Source organism: Labeo rohita, chromosome 16, assembly GCF_022985175.1.
Source record: "Labeo rohita strain BAU-BD-2019 chromosome 16, IGBB_LRoh.1.0, whole genome shotgun sequence".
NCBI classification, from domain to species: Eukaryota; Metazoa; Chordata; class Actinopteri; order Cypriniformes; family Cyprinidae; genus Labeo; species Labeo rohita.
In genome coordinates, this window is record NC_066884.1 from 18,248,154 (window position 1) to 18,270,997 (window position 22,844).

At 36.7% G+C, this 22,844-nt stretch overlaps 1 protein-coding gene across 9 annotated transcripts in view; it reads left to right on the forward strand.

Moving 5' to 3' along the window:
• arhgef1b (Rho guanine nucleotide exchange factor (GEF) 1b) overlaps window positions 1-22,091 on the forward strand; it is a 49,408-nt gene extending 27,317 nt beyond the window's left edge. For 3 of the 9 annotated variants that reach the window (XM_051130567.1, XM_051130571.1, XM_051130573.1), the window contains 25 exons: window positions 4,156-4,185; window positions 6,158-6,275; window positions 6,387-6,438; window positions 6,744-6,776; window positions 7,341-7,517; window positions 9,750-9,888; window positions 10,875-10,886; window positions 12,414-12,569; window positions 12,736-12,926; window positions 13,038-13,184; window positions 13,307-13,389; window positions 13,506-13,631; window positions 13,773-13,887; window positions 15,602-15,702; window positions 15,958-16,032; window positions 16,125-16,200; window positions 16,303-16,470; window positions 16,553-16,640; window positions 16,781-16,894; window positions 16,984-17,039; window positions 17,134-17,274; window positions 17,368-17,487; window positions 17,671-17,843; window positions 17,995-18,095; window positions 19,342-22,091. In XM_051130567.1, coding sequence (XP_050986524.1) covers window positions 4,156-4,185; window positions 6,158-6,275; window positions 6,387-6,438; window positions 6,744-6,776; window positions 7,341-7,517; window positions 9,750-9,888; window positions 10,875-10,886; window positions 12,414-12,569; window positions 12,736-12,926; window positions 13,038-13,184; window positions 13,307-13,389; window positions 13,506-13,631; window positions 13,773-13,887; window positions 15,602-15,702; window positions 15,958-16,032; window positions 16,125-16,200; window positions 16,303-16,470; window positions 16,553-16,640; window positions 16,781-16,894; window positions 16,984-17,039; window positions 17,134-17,274; window positions 17,368-17,487; window positions 17,671-17,843; window positions 17,995-18,069 — 2,566 coding nt within the window. In that variant the 3' untranslated portion in view covers window positions 18,070-18,095; window positions 19,342-22,091. The other 6 variants (XM_051130576.1, XM_051130568.1, XM_051130569.1 and 3 more) reach the window with 6 other exon arrangements.
• Window positions 22,092-22,844: the final 753 nt, after the last annotated feature.

Genomic DNA, 22,844 nt, shown 5'->3' on the forward strand with positions numbered 1-22,844 from the left:
ACTTCTTCTTCTCGATTCGCTTAGACAGAATACAGCTATTGTCAAATCTGCATTCACAGCGGATCAGAACCCCCGAGTCTCTGTCGATATTCACTCACCGGCTACTAAGTGATGCCTATTGAATGCGTCATACTGCACAGGATCTTCTTGCTGCTGGGCTGTTTGACCCCTTGCAGTGAATTCTATAATAGCAGTATCAGAATTCACTCCACTCACTGTTGTGCTTTATATGCAGTTCAATTAACTCTGAGGATCAGCTGACATATCCATTGAAATTTCATTCTTGGCTCTAAAATTGTTCTTTTTGTTGTGGATAGGGTCTATCTTTATTTAAACTGATGCAGCTCAGTCACCTTTTGAAAACACAAGGCAAACGTTAAATGGTTCTTTACTTAAAATGGACATATAAACTAATGTTGGTGAAAAATGATATTCAGGAGATATTTAGTGCAATGACCAGGCTGCTCTTTTCCAGAACAAAAAGTACAATAACAAGTGTAGTCTCTATGACCTATGTACCACGTTCTGAGTTTCAGTCGAAGTAGGGTTGCACACTATATTGGATATTTTTAGCCGGCCATTGTTGTTACATATATTTTTTTTTATACTGTTACAGTGTAATTAAATTCACTTTTAAAATGATTGATTTTATATTTTAGTGTTTTTTTATTTATTTATTTACACCACAGTTTAGGATTAGTAGACTTTTATTTGACAAGGACACATTTAGATGTCAGAAGTGACAGTTTTTACATTTAGAATGTTGCAAAAGATTTGTGTTTCAAATAAATGTTCTTTTTTTAATCACAGAACAGTATTACACTTTTTTTACTGTATTTTTGATCAAATCTGCCATTTAACAGCATCACATGGACACTAAATATCAGTATAATGTGTCAGGCACAATTATTCTGTGTGCTTCATGGAATAAAGTCATATAGATGATGTAGGGCCCTATGAACTCCCTTTTTTATTTTTTCCCCCGAATTCCATTTTATTTTTTTCCAAATTCCGTTTTCCGTTTTGATTTTTCTAGATTCTATTTTAATGGTTAAAGTAAAAAATATTAATCAAAAAGCATGTCTGATTAATTGAAATCATGAAACTGTAACAGAAATGTATTAAGTCTAACAAAAATTACATTTTTAAGGCCCTATGAAATCCGTTTTATTTTTTCCTCAAATTAATTTTTGTTTTTACCAAATTCTGGGTGTTCCATTAATTTCCTGGATTCCAATTGAATGGTTTCATTAAACTTTAATAATCAAAAGCATGTCTAATTAATTGATTTTATGAAGAATTCATTTATTATTATTTTTTTTTCCAGAAATACTGTGTTGTATATTTACAGATTTCTGGTTAAAAAAAAGAAATCTGGTAAATATTTCTTAAAAATGAATGTTTTAATAATTTTATTACTAGTAATGGTCCTATCATTACATTAGGTAATGTATTTCTGTCACAGTTTTTTCAAGTTAATCAGAACTTTTAATTTGACAGGTTGCTGTGAAGACCTTTAAGTTTCTGTATGTTTATGATATGACAGTTTTTCTTTAAAGAAAAGGTAAAATGCTCATGAAGTGACTCTCAGAGCAGTTCTAGAGATTGTTCACTGAGGACTTCCTAAGTCGTTTTGCCTCTTTAGGACAAATCGCTTGACGTATTCCCCACTTGTAAGTCGCTTTGGATAAAAGTGTCTGCTAAATGAATAAATGTAAATGTAAAATGTTCATGTGTTCATGTACTCGTATATTGAGGCGCCAGAGGCTGAAAACACCTTGAGCGTCACGTGCGCTTCAGTATGTGCGTAGTAAATGAAACCTCGCATCTGCGCTTTACTCATTTAAACAAACACCGACAGTAGTCTATCACATTTTGATTTAAGTGTACTGATCTACTTTAGATTTATTAATCTCAAATTGGGCAAATTCCGTGACATTCCACGTTATACGGTAAATTCAATTTTTATGACTGGATTCTGTGATTCCATCTGTGTTTTCTGCATCACGGTATTCATAGGGCCCTATGTGAGTAAGAGTTAAAAAATTTCAGAATCTTCCATTTTAGGTGTACTGTTCCTTTAAGCAAAGTATCTTGGGTTCTTTAATTGTCAGGGATCATAAAGAGTGCAGTAGATTTACATTAGACGGTGAACGTGGGGCTGTAAGCATTAATATTACACCCCACAAAAACTGAGGACCCCCCTTGCAGGAAGTGAGACAGGAGGAGACTGCTGAGCCTTTCGCTTCCACTGAACAGACACTGCCAATCTGGATTCAGTTCATTATTTTTACACAAAAAAAGCCAGCATGGATAAACTGGTGCTCACTGCACACTGTACAGTAAAAAACCACACCACATGTCCAACTGTTGAAAAGTTTATCCTGTGGACCATGTGTACTGATAAGTGTAGTTTCTAACCACATATATTAAAACAAAAATACTTTTTGTGTACAGCAGCATTCAAAAGTCCCTTTTTTTTTTTTAAATCGCAAATAGAGTAAAAACAGTAATATTGTGAAATGTTTATACAATGTGTTTTCTATTTTCATTTATTTTAAAATGTAATTATTTCTGTGATGGCAAAGCTGGATTTTCTGCAGCCATTACTCCAATAATGTGTCGTGCATAACTGAGAATAGTGAGTCAGTTGATTTAGTAGTGCTCAAAAAAGGATTCATTAAACTTGGATCACTTGTGATTCTTTTGAAGTGATTGATTAAAAGAACTGGCTTATAAGAGTCATTTGTTCAGGATTTGCGAGCTCAGTCAGTGTGCAGCCAGACAGAATGATGTGTTGTTTTTGCATTATTCTGCTTTCATTTTGCAGTCCTCATATCTAAACAGTTCATTCAGATTCCATTTGTCTTAGCACTCAGCAGTCGCAAATCCTGCAGTCCGAGGTGGTTTGGATGCTCTGTCTAGGCACACCCGTTCTTTTTATTAAAAACACACCATGTTACAACTTCAAGTCTGTCCTATTAATCTCGAAGAAAGAAATGGTGGCAAAGGGAGAGGAAGTGGTAGAGAGAGGATGGAGTCAAAAGTGCCACGCTGGCAGGAAGTCTCTGCTCTCTGCTTTCTGGCTCTCAGCCAGAGAGAATGATGGAAAGGGGGATGAGGCAGAGGTCAGGTTTGAGGCTGACAGAAAGAGGAAAAGAGAGCGAGAGACAAAAGCTGGTTTGCAATGAGATAGGATAGTTAATATATACAAGACTCACCAGGGTGAAGTGACACTGATAAAAGCTGCATGCATGTAAGATATTATGTCTCACATTCAGTGACATTATTAAATACATAATACGTCCTCAGAGACTTCAAACAGATTCTTTTGATGTCTAGTGGTCTCAGTATGTGTATTCAGTCTTTATATGCACTCACACAATCGTCCTCTGTTTTCCCAAATGCTATCCGCTTCCTCTGGCACAGTTTTTTTGCTCCCTCATTCATTCTCCTCCCTCAGTACAACAGAAATGACCTCACTTAGAGACGCTCTCATTGGCTGCACTTCTAATCTAAGAGGCGGATCAAGATTTTTGATTGGCCAGATGCTGGGGATTCCTTATCACACTCCTCCTTTCATATTATCATAGGAAAACATATGTATCCGATTTCCATGTTCTTGCATGCCGGTTGCATCAGACAAAAACACTGTTAAATAGCAAGTTCCACCTCCGGAGCGCTTCGCTTGCTTCTGGACATCGCCGTAGGACAACCTCAGTGCCTTAGGAGAGCGCTAGTAGTTTTTGCAGTTTGAAAAGATAGTGTAGATCAGACTTCTACTGTAGGTTTGCAAGAGACTGTTTCATTGCATTTTGCATTTTAAACAATTTGGCTGAGTGCAGTTTTTGATGCAGCACCATTTTTTTTAAATCTTTTTTTTTTTTTTTTTTTTTTTTCTTTATTTCATTTGCAAGTGACAGAATATGTTCATTAGTTTGAATTCTGCAAACAACACAACAGTTACTGTCATTTTGAGTCAGGAAAAGCTTGAACGCTTTAGATTCCATCGTCCAAAAACAGAGTTAAAAACCGGTCGAGAACGAGGCAGAAAAAATGTTACTTAACTTTAAGCGGTGAGTTTTTTTTTAGACCAGCATTGTGCTGCATTTTTCCTTTGATATCCCTCTAATTATTTCTGTCTCACTTTTGCAGCCCCTCGATTGTTGCAGACAAGGACAAAAGGTGAGTTTCTTTTTTCTTTATCATCTTTTCTTTTTACAAGTGCAGATGCAGAATACAAGTCAGTTGCATGTCTTTTTCTATATGATCGGTGTTGTATTATAGATTGGTGTGTAGATTTGTGTGTTTGTAACTTTATATATATGGGCATATATAATGGCATTATATATATCTATCATCAATATGTCATTAAAGTGAATGAACATCACTTTTTGTTGGTTGTAAAACCCATCTTTTTAGATGCCATTTTTTTTAGTGAAGATATCAGTCATTCCTAACATTTTGTATTGTTTGATTGGTATGATTTTATTGCAAAGAAATGTAACATAAGCATGTATTATGAAAAGAACTCCAGGCTGAAGTTAGGCACAATGTGTCCGTGCAAGAAGCTGTTAGTGGATACTTGCAGCTGTTGCAGTTGTTCATTTTTGTCATGCACAGCTGTAACACTTAATCCATGTGTGCATGAGACAATGGACATGCACATGTGCACAGTCTCCTCCTCTAGACTTCTGTCCTTCCCCTTTCTAGTCCTCCACCCTTTTCTCTTCTTCTTTACTGGAGATTCTGTTGCTCTTTTTAAGTGAAATGGCCATATGCCAATTTAAGATCCCCACTGTGGTACTTGGACAATTTGATAATACTTTAAAGGTGAATTTTTCTATATTTAGATTTTTTTTTTTTTTTTTTTTTTTTTTTACCATCAGATTCCAGTTCAGATTTTAAACGGTTGTAACTTAGCCACATATCATCATATCCCTACAAACATCAATGGAAAGCTTATTTATTCAGCTTTCAGATGCATAAATCTCAGTTTCTAAAAAAAACTGACCCTTATGACTGGTTTTGTGGTCCAGGGTCACATATCATAAGTGAATGTTTTAGACATCTGAGATGGTCTTTAGAAGTTTACTTGGAATACCAAAATTTTGAGAACCACACTAAAGCTCACACAAAGGCTGACAAAACCGTAAATAACATGACTGACATGATTTTTTTTTTTTTTTTTTTTTTTTGGCAAAATTATATTGTTGAAGTAGTGCTGCTGACACATTAAAGAGATAGTTCACCCAAAAATAAAATTCTGTAGTTAATTACTCATCCTTATGTTGTTCCAAAGCTGTAAGACCTTTATTCATCTTTAGAACACAAATTAAAAATTTGAGTTTTCTGACCCTGCATAGACATCAAGCCTCCTTCCATGTTCAAAGTCCAGAAAGGTACCAAGAACATCGACAAAATAGTCTGTGACATCAGTGGTTCGACCATAATTTTATGAAGCTACAAGAATACTTTTTGTGCACATTTTTTTTTTTTTTTTTTTTGTACACACAAAAAGTATTCTTGCAGCTTCAAAAAAATTATGGTTAAACCACTGATGTCACATGGACTGTTTTGACAACCTTGAATGTGGAAGGATCCTTGCTGTCTATGGAGAGTCAGAAAGCTCTCGGATTGCATCTTAATTTGTGTTCTTAAGATGAACAAAGGTCGTACGAGTTTCGGAACGTCATGAGGGTGAGTAATTAAAAGAGAAGGTCACTTCCAGAACAAAAAATTACAGATCGTTTACTCACCCCCTTGTCATCCAAGATTATTAGAAATTAATTTTCTCAAGGAAAGCGTTTCAGGAAAGACTCTTCTTCCATGGCTGGGATGGTTTAGAGCCCTTTGAAGCTGCGTTTAAACTGCATTTTGGAAGTTCAAACTCACAGACACCATAGAAGTCAATTATATGGAGAACATTCCTAAAATATTTTCCTCAAGAAACATAATTTCTTTGCGAATGAAGAAAGAACGACATGAACATCTTGGATGACAAGGGGGTACATAATCTGTAAATTTTTGTTCTGGAAGTGAACGTCTCCTTTGAGCGAATTTTAATTTTTGGGTAAACTAACCCTTTAAGTTATGAAGCAGCTTTTCCCCCAAAATTTCAATACTCTCTGTAACCATTTCTATTATTTTCTTTAAGTACCTGCATCTTTGGAGCAGTGGCTTTTTATATGAAGCACCTTGGCGTCAGGACCAGAGCACTTGACAACAAGAAAGCTAAGTCAGGATGGCGGCCCTCTGTCCCTTCTGTGTTAAAGGTTAGATGATATTCTCCATGGTTCATTACACAGCATAATTCCTCTGATTTTCACATTACAAAATTAATTTGTGTTATTTTGTCTAATATTGTTTCTTTTTCTGTTGAACAGCCATGGGGAACCAGCAAACCCAGCAAACCCATCAAACCGCCTGGATTCACCCGTACGTACTCAGTACAATCCCTTCATCCCTCTCCCTCAGAAAACACGCCCTACTTACATCACACGCTCATTGACCAAACCTGTATTTTTTCACTGTGCACATCGATTTGCATTCGACCATTTACACTAATTACCCATAACATCTCAGACACCTGCTAAAATCATTGAGACCAATGTGTACAGAAACTAGAAGGTGCTTATTGCATGAGAAACATTCTGCATATATTTATTGAAATACCTGCAAGATCAAAGATGGATGTAGAATTTAAAGGAAATTGTTTGTTTTGCTATGTTTTCCTCTTGCAGATGATGGTAAGCAAACTAGATTGGACTTTGAAGGTATTATGGTCTGTTCTTTGTGTAGATTCTCTCCTCTTGGATGGTACATTCCCTTGCTAATCAAATCTAATGCATGTTTGCATGTTCCACTTTAAACACATGGGTTTGTCTGTAGTTTCGCTTCCTTATTCATCTGTTTAGCAAATCAGAATAGGTTTTCTGGTTGAGGTGACTTTGGTTGTGATAATGTGTTTAGAAAGTGTTTTTTAATGCTTGCTTAATCTTTTAATGATCTTATTATTACAATATACCACAGGTGATGTGTTCACAAACATTTTTCTGATTTTTGTGTGTTGTTTGTTCATGTTTGGATCCCTTTTACTTAAGATTTATGGGCTTGATGGACCTTTGAAACTCCCTTTCTCAATGAATGACTAACACTGTTGGATCAAACTCCTGATTGCCCCCTTCTCTTTCATCTAGTTGTCCATCTGTCATGTCTTCTTGTTAGAACTACACAATGATCATCTGTCCATCCTTAATTGTTTGTAATTGCGCCTGTTTGACATGTTGCTCTTGATCCTACCTCTCATCTCTGTTCTCTCATACTTTCTCTCGGTCTAGTAAAGCAACTCAAGCCAACTCCAGCACCTCATCGAGCGTCCATAACCGATAGCGGCGCCGCTCAAGGGCGGAAACCTGGTGTGGCAGGGTCAGGTAGTACGCATGCCCCGGATGGCAGTGAAGAGTCCATCAGCGTCAGCGTTTCTCCTAGTCCTGGTGATTCTCAGAATGACATGGGTGAGGATCAGAAAATGTCCCTTATGTGTTTTAGATTAAAAAGGATTAGTTTACTCCTGAATTCAAATGTCCTGATAATTTACTCACCCCCATGTCATCTAAGATGTTCGTGTCTTTCCTATTTTAGTCGAAAAGAAATTGTTTTTTGAGGAAAACATTTCAGCATTTTTCTCCATATAATGGACTGCTATGGAGTCTGAACTTCCAAAATGCAGTTTATGCAGTCTTGAGGAAAACAGTCCAGGATTTTCCTCCATATAGTGCAACTTCAATGGGGACCCACAAGTTGAATGTCCAAGTTGCAGTTTCAGTGCAGCTTCAAAAGAATCAGGGTCTTCCCTTGCAAAACGATTGGTCATTTTCTAAAAAAAATAAAAATGTATATACTTTTTAACCACACATTGCATAATCAAGTTGGAAAGGTCACACGCAGTTAATTCTTCCTCTGTGTACTTCAGTTCAAAAGGTAGGGTAGGGCAAAAACTCATTTAAAATCCATCCTCCAACTGTAATATTGTCCAACAATGTAGTTTTTTTTGACTTTCTTTGCACGTTTGCTTTGCTTTTTACACTGGGTTGGTACTTCTGCCTACGTCACGCGTGATCTTTCCAACATGACTACGTAATGCGTGAAGTGTGTTTTTTGTTTTTGTAATTTTTTAAATTTTTTTTTAGAAAATGATCAATTGTCTCTCTAGACAAGACCCTTATTCCTTGGCTGGGATCGTGTAGAGCCCTTTAAAGCATTGAAACTGCAATTTAGACCTTCAACTTATTGATTCCCATTGAAGTCCATTTTATGGAGAAAAATACTGGAATGTTTTCCTTTTAAAACCTTAATTTCTTTTTGACTGAAGAAAGAAAATACATCTTGGATGACATAGGGGTGAGTAAATTATCAGAAAATTTTAATTCTGGATCAAGCCGGTCCTTTAAGTACATTGGACATATGGGAAATTGAATAACATGGTACAGTATATGTGAGTCTACTGGAAATATAAATGGAAATATAATCAGGGATGCACCAATATTAACATGGTTGCTGATACAGACAAACCAATAATTATTTTAGTGTTATGTCCGAAAATCGATAAATGGCTAATATCAAAATTCTGTACTCTTTCGTACTCTCTAAATAAATAAAAAAACAACACACTGCTTAAAATCAATCATTTTAATGGTTTCATGAAAACAAAAATTTGCATTATAATGTACAGTCTTAAAAGATTACACTTATCTGTATTATTACATAGTGTTTTTAATGATTAACATTTTGTGAGTGTTTGATGATAGCAGGTAAACATAATTGTAGTGAGTACAATTCAGTGTTATTTAGAAATAATTTCAATCATTTTAATTTAAGGTAATTATTTGCTATCGTCATTTTTTTTTTTTTTAATATTACTTTCAGTGCTTCACATTAAACTTATTTCAGTTAGCTGCCAAGGCAACATTTCTAATTTTCATTGTCATGTTTTACATGTAATATTTATATTTTATTTTGACTTTGTTTAAATGATCAAAAATGGTTTTAATGGGTTTAGTTTCAGTTAATGATAATAACTTTTTTTTTTTTTTTAATTTTAGTTTTAGTTTATTTGATATTAACAAATACATCTTCAATATCAGCTGATCTATAATTGATAATTGATCTATAAAATCTATAATATGTGACCCTGGACCACAAAACCTTAAGTAGCACAGGTATATTTGTAGCAATAGCCAAAAATACACTGTATGGGTCAAAATGATTGATTTTTCTTTTATGCCAAAAGTCATTAGGATATTAAGTAAAGATGTTCCATGAAGGTATTTTGTAAATTTCCTAAATATGTATCAATATTTATATATATTAACCTTTGATTAGTAATATGCATTGCTAAGAGCTTCATTTGGACAACTTTAAAGGTGATTTTTCTCAATTTGTTTGCACCCCGGATTCCAGATTTTCAAATAGTTGTATCACGGCCAAATATTGTCCTATCCTAACAAACCATATATCAGTAAAAGCGTATTTATTCAGCTTTCAGATGATGGATAAATCTCAATTTCAAACAATTGACTGGTTTTGTGGTCCAGGGTTACATATTACTGGTATGGTACTAATATATGATGATATCTAGATTCAGTGTGAAACAAGCAACACATACAAATAAATAACACTATAGGTGAGCTTTGATATTATTAAATGCCTGCCTAGTGTGCCATTTTTAGAAATTTAGTCTCTTGTAGGTGTCAACAACAATCGCTCAGATCCCAAACCAGTCCCAGAGTCGGGAGACGCATCTCCTGTCAGTACTGCTGGGAGTCTCTCCATTGCTGAAACTCCCTCTTTCGTTGACCTCCTTCCAGAGGACAATCAGGACAGCAGGTAAGAAAAAAGGAAAAAGAATGAGGAGCAGATATAAAAGCAACGCATAAGAAAAATGAAAAGCTTTAACCGAGCAGTATCAGAAGTAGTTACAGCCTTACTTTCTACTACATACCTAAGGGTGGGTGTCCTCCCTTGCTTTGTCTCGGGGAGTGTGCTGTGTGCCTCCTGTGCTGCTGCTCCTGCTGCTGCCCGCAATATACGCTACCTTCCTTAAGGACAACAAAGACCAAGACAGTTCCTTACTGCGCATACGCGCCTCCCTCTCTTTCCCCTCCTATCCTAACACCTGTTTTTCCCACTTTGATTGTTTCTCTGCATTTTGCTGCCTCCTTTTGTTTTTACCTCTTTGTCTTTGTTCCATGTCCCACCAGATGTTTTGCAGCGTCAGTCATTTGTTAGCTTTCAGTTTACCCGTACCGCAGTGTTTCTTCGCATCCAGTCAGCGCTTTGTCCCGCAATGTTGCACCAAGGCACAACGATATCAAAATAGTTTCTGAGCAAATTTGAGCAAATATTATGACTGCCCAATTATTTCAAAGGTTTTGTTTTTGCTGCTTCAATTTGTAGATAGATATTTAGCAGGCGCTGTCCTTCAAAGTGACTTGATGTTCTGCAGTTTGGTATAATGGTGATTACTTGTGGGAATTGAACCAGCAACCTTCTGGATTTCAAATAAACGTGACTTAGAAACTTAATGTAGCTCCTTTACTTACTGTTTATAGTATAATACATAAAGCTAGCACAACTAGATTAGCTGTGCATTTTTATTTTGCTCGTGCAACTGTCTTTCATGTGGAAGCATTGTTTGTTGCTGGTGTCCGTTGTTGTGCGCTCTGTCTTGCTTTGTTGTTTGCCTTGAGATTTTGTTCAGGGTAGCGTTGAGGTTAGTTGGTTTATAGTTGGAAGTTTTGGTTGGGTGTTTGTTAATAAACGGTTTGTTCTCGGTGATGCTGTAACTGTTCGTTCGCCCTATGTTTTTACAGAAAGAAGACAAGGTGGGTCTGCGTGATTGTCTCTGGGATTTTCTGCCAGCCTCAACTGCTACTGATGCACACATGTTTTTACTAAACACAGATTACATTATTCATTTGGTAGAAAACATTGCAGAATCAGTGCTATGGTTTTTAAGCTTTATCTTTAGACCCACACAGACATTCATATTCACTGCATGGCTAAGTATGGTTCTTCTCAGGTTTTTGGGCTTTAGGGATTGAGGGTGGAAGCATTTGCTTTTTGGGATGCTTTGCACGAGTGGAGCTCACTTGTTAGCCAGTACTGTTTTATACCAGTATAACTGAGGTTCAAATGCACTGAGATGTTGAAAATGACACATTAGAAAGAGCTGGAGATGTTTGTTAATGTGGATCCCAGAAGGGTCTTTGAACTGATGGGGCTGAATGAATCTCCTAATAATGTTATATAGTGGTTTTGACATCATTTGTCTTCACATTTCACTTACTGTTTCTTCTTCATCACTGTTCAATTTTCTGTTTCTGTCATCTGTTCATGTTACCTTTGGTCTGTGGTGTCTAACCTCACTGTCATTCAATGTCCTCCCACATTTCTGCTACTTCCCCTGTCCTGTCCTGTCCTGTCCTGTCCTGTTCTTTTGTTTCCTCTCTTTTCCTGTCTTGTTTTTTTACTTTGTTGTCTTGTCCTGTTCTTTTGTTTCCTTTCCATTCCTGTCTTGTCCTTTACTTTCTTGTCTTGTCCTATCCTTTCATTTTTGTCCTGTTTTCCTTTATTGTCCTGTCCTCTCCTTTCATTCCTTTCCTGTCCTATCTTGTCTTGTCCTTTTCTTCATGTTCCTGTCTTGTCCTTTCCTTTCCTTTCCTTTCCTTTCCTTTCCTTTCCTGTTTTTATCTCTTCCTCTTCCTTTTCCTGCTTATTTGTTTCCCTTTTCTCTTCTTTTTTTATTCCTTTTTTACCACCCCTTTCCTTTTTTATCTTGTCTTGTCATTCTTGTCTTTATCTTGTCTTTCTTATCCTGTCCTGTCCTGTCTTTTCCTTTCCTTTCCTTTTTTTCCTATTCTGTCTTTTCCTTCCTTTCCTTTTTTCTTTTCATCTTCCCACTATTTTCCTTTCCATATTCTTCCTATCTCTTTCCCTTTCCTTTCATTTCCTTTTTCCCTTTCCTTCTTTTCCCTGTCCATTGCTTCGTCTTCCTTTTCGTTCCCTTTTCCTTATCTTCTATCCTTTCTTACCACTCCTTTCCTATCTTGTCTTTTCCTTTTTGTTCCTGTCTTTTCCTTTCCTTTACTGTCCTTTCCTTTCCTGTTTTGTCCTGTCCTGTCTTTTCCTTTCCTGTTTTGTCCTGTCCTGTCTTTTCCTTCCTTTCCTTTTTTCTTTTCTTCTTCCGACCATTTTCCTTTCCTTATTCTTCCTATCTCTTCCACTTTCATTTCCTCTTCCTCTTCCCTTTCTGTTCCTATCTTACCACTTTTCTTCAATTCTTCTTTCTTTTCTTATTCTGCTTTTGCTCTACCCGTTTCCTTTCCTCCCCACTTCTCTTGGGTGTTCAGGAATGTACGCCGAAGCGAGAGCCTTTGCGTGGAGCGCCGTCACTCTCGCCGTAGTGGCTCTACCCGGGCCAAGCAGTCTCGCTCCCGTAGCGACGTGGACCTGCAGTCAACTTCCACCTCCCACCCCCTCTCACCCTCCCCACAGCATTCAGTCTCGTAAGGCAAAAACTAACCGGCACACACACTTATACATACCGTCCACAGGAGACAGCAGCACAAGGGGCTTCTCAGTAACTCACAGAATTCATTGTAATTATCACTACCTACATACCAACTAGTATGTATCCCTTTTCAATTTTTTCCCTTAATGTGTCTCTCTTAGTGCGGAAGGTGGTTTGTTGACTGATGGCCTTAGCACTGGTCCTGCTTTTGGCCCCTTCCCTCAGCAGGAAGAGATGGAGCCCCGTCTCCTGGAGCTTGAGCAGGACCCACCCAACTGGAGGGTCCTTGCTTCATCAGAGGAGCTAAATAAACTGAGCAAGAAGGAAATCAAAAGACAGGAAATCATCAATGGTAGTACAAGCAAAAATGTCCAAAAAAAAAAAAAAATGCACAAGTTCAAGTTGTTGAATCTGCTATGTAGCAGGGTGCATTGATGAACATATTTTTTTCTGTGTCTCTCAGAGCTGTTTGCAACAGAGCATGCTCATGTCCGTATGCTGAGTGTATTGCAGACTGTGTTTTCTCGTCCGCTGGAGAGGGAAGAGATTATGACCGTGACTGAGCTGGCCACCATCTTCCCCAGCCTTGATGAGATCATAGAGATGCACTGTATGTATCCACTTCATATACATTGATATACTGAAATCTGCATGGTTTAAAAAGATTTTTGATGTTTGAAGTTATTCATGAGCAGCCTTGATATAGCTTAAATCCATTCTATTTTTTTGCAGATGCTTTCTATGAGAATCTAAAAAGACTGCGGCAGGAGGATGAGTACATTGTCAAAATCATAAGCACGCCACTTCTCAACAGGGTAAGTAGCTTAGAGTGTGCTAAATGCTAGTTTTCCATATTCTTTCTCAAGACTGTGCCATTCAGCATTATTCTTGACAACATGAACTTATATTAGACATGTCTTTATCTCTTTAGTTCAGTGGATCAGAGGGAGAATGGTTTCAGAAGCTCACCGCACGCTTCTGTAGCTACCAGTCCTGGGCTCTAGAGCAGATAAAGAGCAGACAGAAGAAGGATCCCCGTTTTAATGCTTTCATACTGGTACGTTTACACTTAAAACACTCTTTTTCATGTTATTGCAACTGTTCAGCAGTCACATAAATATATTGTGATAGGTAAAAATATTTCGGGAGGCTTGGCGTCTCAATGTCTTTAAGTAAATGTTCTGTGTTTGTGTTGTAGGAGGCAGAGAGTAAGCCACAGTGTCGGAGGCTACAGCTGAAGGACATCATTCCCATAGAGATGCAAAGACTAACCAAGTACCCTCTTTTGCTGGAAAACATTGCCAAGAACACAGGTAAGTGTTTCCAATCTAATACTGCTTTTTTTTTTTGTAAAACACGTGCTAAACAAGGTAGCAAGGACATTGATAAAATAGTCCATTTGACATCAGTGGTTCAAACATAATTTTATGAAGCTCTGAGAATACTTTTGTGTGCAAAGAAAACAAAAATAATGACCATGTTCCATGTCAGTCTTTGACATGCGTTCACAACAGTACCATGGTACATACATGTGGTGCTGCTGACAAATGTGTCTCGATTTTCAGTTCTATTAAGTGTAGTATTGATGATATTAGAATGATTTCTGATGGATCATGAGACACTAAAGACTGCAGTAAGTGTTGCTGAAAATTTTGCATTGCAGTCACATGAATAAATGGGTTGTTTTTTTTGTTTTGTTTTTTTTGTTGTTTTTGTTTTTTTACATTTTTGAGCCAAATCTCAAAATTGTCCAATGGTGTGACTGTCTCAAGCATGGTTCAGTAAAATACAACTTTTATAAATTAAAAAAAAAAAGCATAAAATTTTTAAAAAATACATCTGGCATAATTTTACAAGTGTCTGTTTTAGTAAATGGCAATCATTTGTTTCATCCATATATTTGGAAGAACGCGTAGGAACTGGATACAGTTTGTCTCTTAAAAAAAACAAAAAAAACAAACTGTCCTCTGAAGAGACACCATATCCTGATTTTAAATTGGCCAATTCCAGACAAAATTTAAATTAGTTAAAGGACTCCATTCATGATCATATTACTGAAACCCCCTGTGAATTGTTCAAATTTTTAACTTTTTTGGAACCACTACAAAAGTGTTGCGTTTTGTTGTTCTTTATCGTGACACCCCTAAATTATATTTTTAATTAAAAACTGTATGTTAAACTACATAATCATGGAAAATTATGCAGATATGTCCCGCTAACCGCTAGCTTGGAATAGCACATAGGAACGTCCTTTGGTGTGACAGAAAATGTCCACTGGTGTGTCGCCTGTAACACTGGACAAAGATGTCACACCAGAGGACAAGGTCTCTTTAAAAAGCATTTTAAATAATTAAATAAGTTTTTACTTAACACTTTTTTTTATTATTATTCTTTTTGATAATTTTCAGTTAGAATTACAATAATTACATTAATTAAACTATTTTCTGATGTTTTTGCAGAAAACTTGTACTGTTATAAAGTCATGAAAAAACATACAAAATGTGATACTTTGTTTTTGAAACAGAAAGAATTGAGGGAGAAAAATTAGTGGAAGGAAGAGGACATGGAAATATAGACAGAAAATTAACAGAGATCCACCAGATTGACTAAGAGACTGAATTTTGTGAATTATTTTGTTTTGCTAAAAAAAACCTTGATATTGTTTGTGTCAAAATCAAACTAACTTTCTCCTTTGACACATTCAAAGTTAAATAGAAATACTTTAATAACTACCATTTCTGTCCTTTCGTGTGACGTAATGTCCTATGGTGTGACACATAAAAGAACCACAGATTTGTTTTTATCTCAAAATCTTAAAAAACAGTTGAGTATTGCAATAAGGGAGTTATACAGTAGTGAACATTTGAAGTGGGTCAGAAAAGTTTCTTCTGAAAATTTGTCTTTTACAAAATAAGCATTTTTTACTGCCTATTTATCAACTACCCAAATGAGCATAAATAAGTAAACAGACAGAATCCAGTATATTAGACAAAAATTGTTGGATAACCAATGTTTTTTGTCTTACAGATGATGCAGTAGAAAAAGAGAACATTAACCAAGCAGCAGAATCGTGCCGTAAGATCCTCAACCACGTCAATGAAGAAGTCAAACTCATGGAGAACCTGCTGGTGAGAATTCAGTTCCTTCAAATAAACAGGGTTTAAACAGGATGTGTTCTGGCAGCATTACTACATTCCAGCATGTTGTGAAGTTTGTTTTTAGTGTGATACTGTATTAAATTATCCATACTGTGATATAAGACTTTGATCATACCCCGCCCCCTCACCCTATACGGATCATTTAATTCATTATTTCTAATATGCATTTTCCCAACCACCACTTTCTTTTTTTTTCTCCTAAATATCTGCCTATCTTCAATTCAGATTTTAAAAGACTACCAGCGCCGGCTGGACACCTCAGGACTGAAACCGAGCAATGACCTCTACAGTGAGTACAAGGTGAGAAATATCTTGACGTCTCATGTATCAGTTACGTTACTAATACAGACGCTCTGGGACTGATATGATCCACTCTTTTCTCTGTTCATCAGAACATTGATCTGACCACCAGAAAGATGCTGTTTGAAGGACCACTGACATGGAGGGTGACCAAGGAGAAAGCGATCGGTAACCCCTGTCAACTTAAAATTTTTTGGCAAATGTGTTTTTTGGCTTTCAATGCTTCCGCAATCGAGAATACAGCCTCTTACTCACCCTATTTTTCTGCAGATGTGCACTGTGTTTTGCTGTCAGACCTGCTGGTCTTGTTTCAGAAGCAGGATGATAAGATGGTTTTGAAGTGTCAGAGCAAAAGCAACATTGCCGCTCAGGAAGGCAAACAGATGCTGAGTCCAGTCATCAAACTAGAATCTGTTTTCCTCAGAGATGTGGCCACTGGTGAGTGAGTTTCAGTGAGTTACCATGTTGTATTCTGAAAAACGTGAACCTGATATACAATTGCTTTCATTGTTTCCATCAGACCCGAAGGCCCTCTATGTCATCTTCACCTGGGACAGCGGCGCGCAGATCTATGAACTGGTTGCTCAGTCCGGCGGTGAGAAGAAAAAGTGAGTTTGTGAACTATATGAGGCCATAAACGGAACACTATTGATATGGAACACTAAACGAATGACTGACAGGCAGATAATACGAAATCCCAAAATTGAAACCAAAACATGTAGTTTGATATGTCTGTTTTATGCTCCAGTTGGACAGAGGTGATTAAGACTACGGTTGACGAGTTGAAGAAGAGGGGTGGGAATAAGCCGCAAAGAGAAAAAGGTAGCATACACGGCAGCATACCTGGAACTGCATACAGCCCGTGAGTGTGTTTTTTGACTAACAAATGTCGAACTAGCAAGCTCAAAGCTGATTTCATTCATTAAAACTCTTTCCATTTCTTTTCTCCAGTGTGCATCCCCCTCTTAGCCCCACCGAGAATGGAGGAGACCTGTTGAAACGCAGTGGTGAGACTTTTGACTCTTGGAAACACATAGTAAGTCTGTCCAAGTAATTTTACCATAGTATTTGAATGTGAATGTGTGTTTTATTTCACCACAGGGCGATTTAAAGACAGTCTTACTGATGAGAAGAGCAGAGATAGTGATTCACTCATAGACTTCCTAGCAGCCAATGGCTTTGATCTGCTCAGCCATAGTCACACCCCTCCGGAGAAGTTTGCTACTGATGCTTTGGATGAAGGTCAGAATGTGTGTCATTTTATGCAGGTTTATCAGTGAACACCAACAATTTAATGCTGTACTTATTTTTCTTTTGCTTGTATTCCTCTCGCAGTCATGTATCTGAAGAGGCTATTTGTCGGGAGTATTAGCCTGTCAGATGACTCTCAGACTCTTGGGGAAAATGGAGGGACGGCACCTGAAAGACAGGAGGCAGATGGAGGTCAGTCGTCAGGTAGTGCACACATATCGCTTCAGGTTTTAAGCTGAAGAAGTTCAACCTCACATTTAAGAAAGTACAGCTGTGCTCCCTCTTCAACAAACCATTTAGAAATGTGGAAAACAGCCATAAAGTATGGCTTTTTGGTGTGCAAAACACTATTAATATTAATATTGCCTTTTTATTTCTCCTCCTCAGTGGAGGAATCCAGCACAGAAGGAGGAACTGAAGGAGAACAGACTGGGGGAGATGGAGGAAGTAAAGGAGAAGAGGAAAGTGGGATCAGTGCTCCTTTAGTGCTTTCTCAGGAACGCCTGGAGGAGGTGCAGAGGAGACTGCAGTCTATTGAGGAGCAGCTGAAGAGACTGCAGGTAAGGAGAAATCAATTTGGGAAAGAGTACAGCGTCAGATCTTGAAGTGGAGGAGAAAATTTAATGGACTGAGTCTGGATGTGAGTGAGGAGAATAAGCTGAGAGAGGTGTCCATATTAATATGTATCTCTGGTGTTGTGTTTGTTTCCAGGCTATGGAGGAGGACCATCATAAGTTGCAAGAGGCTCTTGCTAAATATTCACTTCAGGGGGGCCATTACAATTGATAAACATCACAACCTGCTGTTACAAGGTACTACCATATACTTAAAGGGGTAGTTCACCCAAAAATTGTCCCTGTCAGTCCAAACCCACAAGACATTCATTCATCTTTGAAACACAAATTAAGATACAGTGTCTTCATTTTCACTGCTTTAAATTACTTTTTAAATGACTAGTTATCAATCTACACTCCATACACCATAATGGCAAAGCAAAAAAAACAGGTTTTTAACATCTTTGGAAATGTATTAAAAATAGAAAAACTGAAATGATTCCATTGCATAAGTATTCATACCCTTATATGGGAAAGTTGTGATTGAGCTCAGGAGCATTCAAATTGCTTTTAGATGTTGCTATACAATGAGTGAATTTAACCTGAGGCAAGTTCAATTGAATGGGTATTTTTATTTATTTTTAAAAGTTTACAAAGTTGTGACAATTCTGTTTTTGCTTTGTCATTTATGGTGTTTGAAGTGTAGATTGATGTGGAAAAAACATAATTCAAAACGGTTTAATATAAGGCAGCATAATAACAAAACATGAAAAAATGAAGGGGTATGAATATTTTCGCAAGGCACTGTATTTTTGATCAAATCCATGAGCTTTCTGACCCATCTTATACAGCAACACAACTACCACTTTCAAGGCCCTGAAAGGTAGTAAGAACATCGTTAAAATAGTCCATGTGAAATTCAACCGTAATTTTATGAAGCTACGATAACACTTTTTGTAAGCAAAGAAAACAAAAATAACGACTTCACTCAACATTTTCTTCCCTTCCATGTTGGTCTTCGATGTGCGTTTACAAGAGTACATGCGTTTGGTGCTGCTGATGCAGGACCGGCATCAGCAGAAAAGAAATTGTTGAACAAAGTTTTTTTTTTTTTTTTTTTTTTTTTTTCCTTTTGCACACAAAAATTATTCTCATAGCTTCATAAAATTACGGTTATGCCACTGATGTCACATGGACTATTTTATCGATGTCCTTACTGCCTTTCTGAGCCTTCAATGTAGTACTTGCTGTCTATACAGCATCAGAAAGCTCTCAGATTTCATCAAAAAATATTTGTGTTCTGAAGATGAACAAAGGTCTTACGGGTTTGGAACGACATGAGGGTGAGCAATTAAAGACAGAATGTTCATTTTTGGGTAAACAATCTCTTCAGTACAAAACCATATTTTTATATGTATCATTTTTATTTCTATATAGCACCATTCTCCCTTTTTTTTGTAAATATAGCAATTCAGTTTCTATCATCTGTCTTCTTTGTCCTCAGATCACTGTATGTGCTGGACTCGAGACTTGCTTTCGAGGAATTTGCTGATTGACTAATTCTGCCTGAATGTTCCTGTTCTGTCTCTTCGCTCTTCTCAACTGCCTTTTCAGAAGATTGTCAGCAGGCCTCCATCACTTTTCATGCCACTGAGAAACGAAATGAAGTGTTGTGAGATGATAGTGATCCTTGACCTTGAATAAGTGCATATGTGTTTTTCTGTTGAGAGACTGTCTCACCAAAAGATGCCAAAGAAATGTGCAACACCTAGAGCGATAGAGCGAAATGCTACGGGTGCATGTGAAAGCACTGTAACATACAAACACGCGCACACACAATGATAAACCTAAGCATGTCAAAACTAAATTTAGTACCAAAAGACTATCTATATTCATAGAAAACTAGAGTTGCATCCTTGTGAATGCAGTCTGGTGCATATGAAGCCTGCTTTTCAGACTGTAGTTTAGTCAGGTTTTCAACAGATAATGCTCTTTCGTTTTTTTAACACATTTCAAGATGTTCACTCATCCTAATAAATCTTACCATACTATATTACATTGTATTTTCAAAAATAATAGATATTCAAAAGGATATATGTAGATTTTTAGTAGAGTATTGAGCCACTGTAGCATGCATTGGTCAAAATTTTGTAAACTAGGGAATCAAAGCCTGGACTTTTTAATTAAACCCGGTTTTTGTTGTTCTTTTGTTGCTGTGAATGAGAAAAGAAGTGCTAAGTAGGATAGATCAACAGATGGATGAGCAAAGAAAGTAGAGAGAAGGTTTAAAGAAGGTGAGATGTCGTCACGGTTTGAGATTGCAGGTTTGAGGAAATATGCATTTGAATGACCAGCTTGCAGGTACATCCACACATCAGTGCTGTTATAACAAGCATGCACAATGTAGAGCATTCTCTAACCCTGGTGTTGCAGATTGTACTCTGGTAGGTCAACCCAGATCTTATGATAATCATCACACATTGCCTATTTGTGTGCACTATGCAAATTCTGTTTCTGTGGCTGTAAAAGGCATCAGTCATTTCAGAGAGTTCCGTTTTTTCTACCATTATGTTCTATAGTACAGTTACTCTACCGTTGTATTCTGTAATTGCTTGTAATTGTCATTGTTTCTGTTTATTTTATTTTAGGGAGTAGTTTTCTTTATAACCAGGACCAAAGAAATTATAGTGGAACAAAGTTTAGATACAAAAACACTTTTGCCTTGCATGGGGAGGTCAGCTGTAAATTTAGACTTGACCATGACATTATGAACTGTAAGGGTGAAGTGGATGGATTGGCTTAAAATCCTATTTAAGACGGAAGGAATTAAGTTGGTTCAGAACTGAATTACTGTATGAGTAATAGAGAAGTATTCTGATTTTCATTATCAGTCCATGTTTTCCATCTTAAGGGACCAGTTTTTTCTCTCCTGCTCTGCTTATATTAGAAAACCAGACGACAGAGAATCAGGCACTTGCAGGGGTTTCAAATGATGTTATATCTCAGAGACAGGAACACAAACTGTAGGTTTTCTCAGCAGTACTGTAATTATTTTCATGTATTCATGATGCTACTGCAACAGGTTCACAGGTTTTTTTTTTATCCTCGACCGACTTCCTAATTATGCAACTTATTTACCTTATTTGTTACATAGTGTGATTTTTTTTTTTTTTTTTTTTTTTTTTTAATTCATTTTTAAGTTGTAGCTGTGTTGATTATTTTGATTTCTGCAAAGCCTTGGTTTCTTTCCCTGCTGTTTTCCCAGCTGATTACCTTCGCAAAATGGTTTACCAGAACAGTTTGCCAGAGGTGTTGCATTCTGACCGGCTGTGTTGGTCCTAGTACATCAATCAGACCTTTTGTTCATTTACATATATATATTTTTTTCCTTTTAGAAGTAGAAAACAAAAATGTTTAAAGTTTTGTAATGAAACGATCATGGTGCAAGATCTGTTCTACGTACTTCACTTTCTTGTAGTCCTTTTGCACAATTTTTTTTTTAATTTTTCGTTGGCGATTGCTTGAATGGGTGGATTATTCTTTTCCATTCATTTTCTTGGAAAATTATGTAATTACCATACTATGCATTGCTTATTATAAAGGAGGACTGACAGAGACAAAGTGCACCCTTAACCAGAACAACTATAAAAGGCTTCACTTTTATGGTAAGAACTGTCCACTATTTAAATTCGATTAGAAAGTCTGTTTCAAATTGAGCCTTGGATATTTGATAACTGATAAGACAGGGTTTTGGGTGTGGTGTTTTTCTCTCTCATTCCTTAAAATTTTCTTGTGTATCTGTCCGTATATACATATACGTATACATAGTGATATATCAATGTTTAAATGTATTTATAGGGTGCCTTGTGCAGATTTAGGGTTTGTTTTTATTTCTAAAGGGCTGTTTTAATCCGGCTGACAGGCGATGTTCAGTGTTAAATAATCTGAAATTTTGCTCCATACCCGCCAAATTATAGTAGTTCCACTCATTTGTTGTTCTTAAAAGGCCGAGTACTTAGTACTGAGTGCTCTTTGTTAGATCTTTTAAACCCTCTGCAATCCATGACTGTCTTTTATGTAATTCTGTGTACAGGAGTCCACTCATTACAGGCATTGCTGTCTGTCTATATAACTGATTATGCAAGGACTATTCTGTGTATTTGGGCTTTGATTTTGTATGTAAGATACATAAAAATTTAGGTACGTTTTTTTAATTATTGTTTTTCGTTTTTTTAAATAAATGATCAGAAATGAGCTTTTATTGTCCTTATTTTCAGCAGCATATTAACAGATTACCTTATCTAAAAAAAAAAAAAAAAAAAAAAAAAAAAGAGGAGAATGCGTTTCTCAACAGGCAGCGGTGTTTCTACTAATAGAGAAACTACAAGTTCATCATCAAGAACAGCGCCGTTAATAGTGAGAAATGACAACACGATGTTCGCTTTTGTACTGAGTGTGTGTCTGTAAGGGAGAGAAAGCGGAAGAAATAGAACATACTTGCCATACATAACACGGAAATAATTGAGCGTTTTTATCCTACTGTTTACTATATTTATTTGCTTGGTCAGTGTGGGTTTTAGGCTGCAAGGACCTTTGAAGTAACTGAAATTATTTGGCGAAATATGGACTTGTAATGCAGTCAGAACTTTGGACAGCTTGATTGACAGGCGATCCGACTAATCATAACACAGATTCTGCCATTATGTCCAACAAACAAATCAGACAGGAGAGTACACTGAAAAAAATTTTCATAAAATTTTGGGTAAAAAAAAAAAAAAAAAAGTCAGCTGTGGTTGCCAGAATTTTACCGTAAAAAATACAGGAGCAACATTTTAGGTTTTTACCGTTTTAACTTAAATTTACATTTAAATATCGTAATTTCAGTAACTGATGTGATGTTAATGTACCAACCTACTAAAGTACTGAAATCTGTTTTGTACCTTTGTAATACAATGATAACCACCAAAAGCAGGTGGTGATGAGGAAGTCACATGATGAACCAAAGCC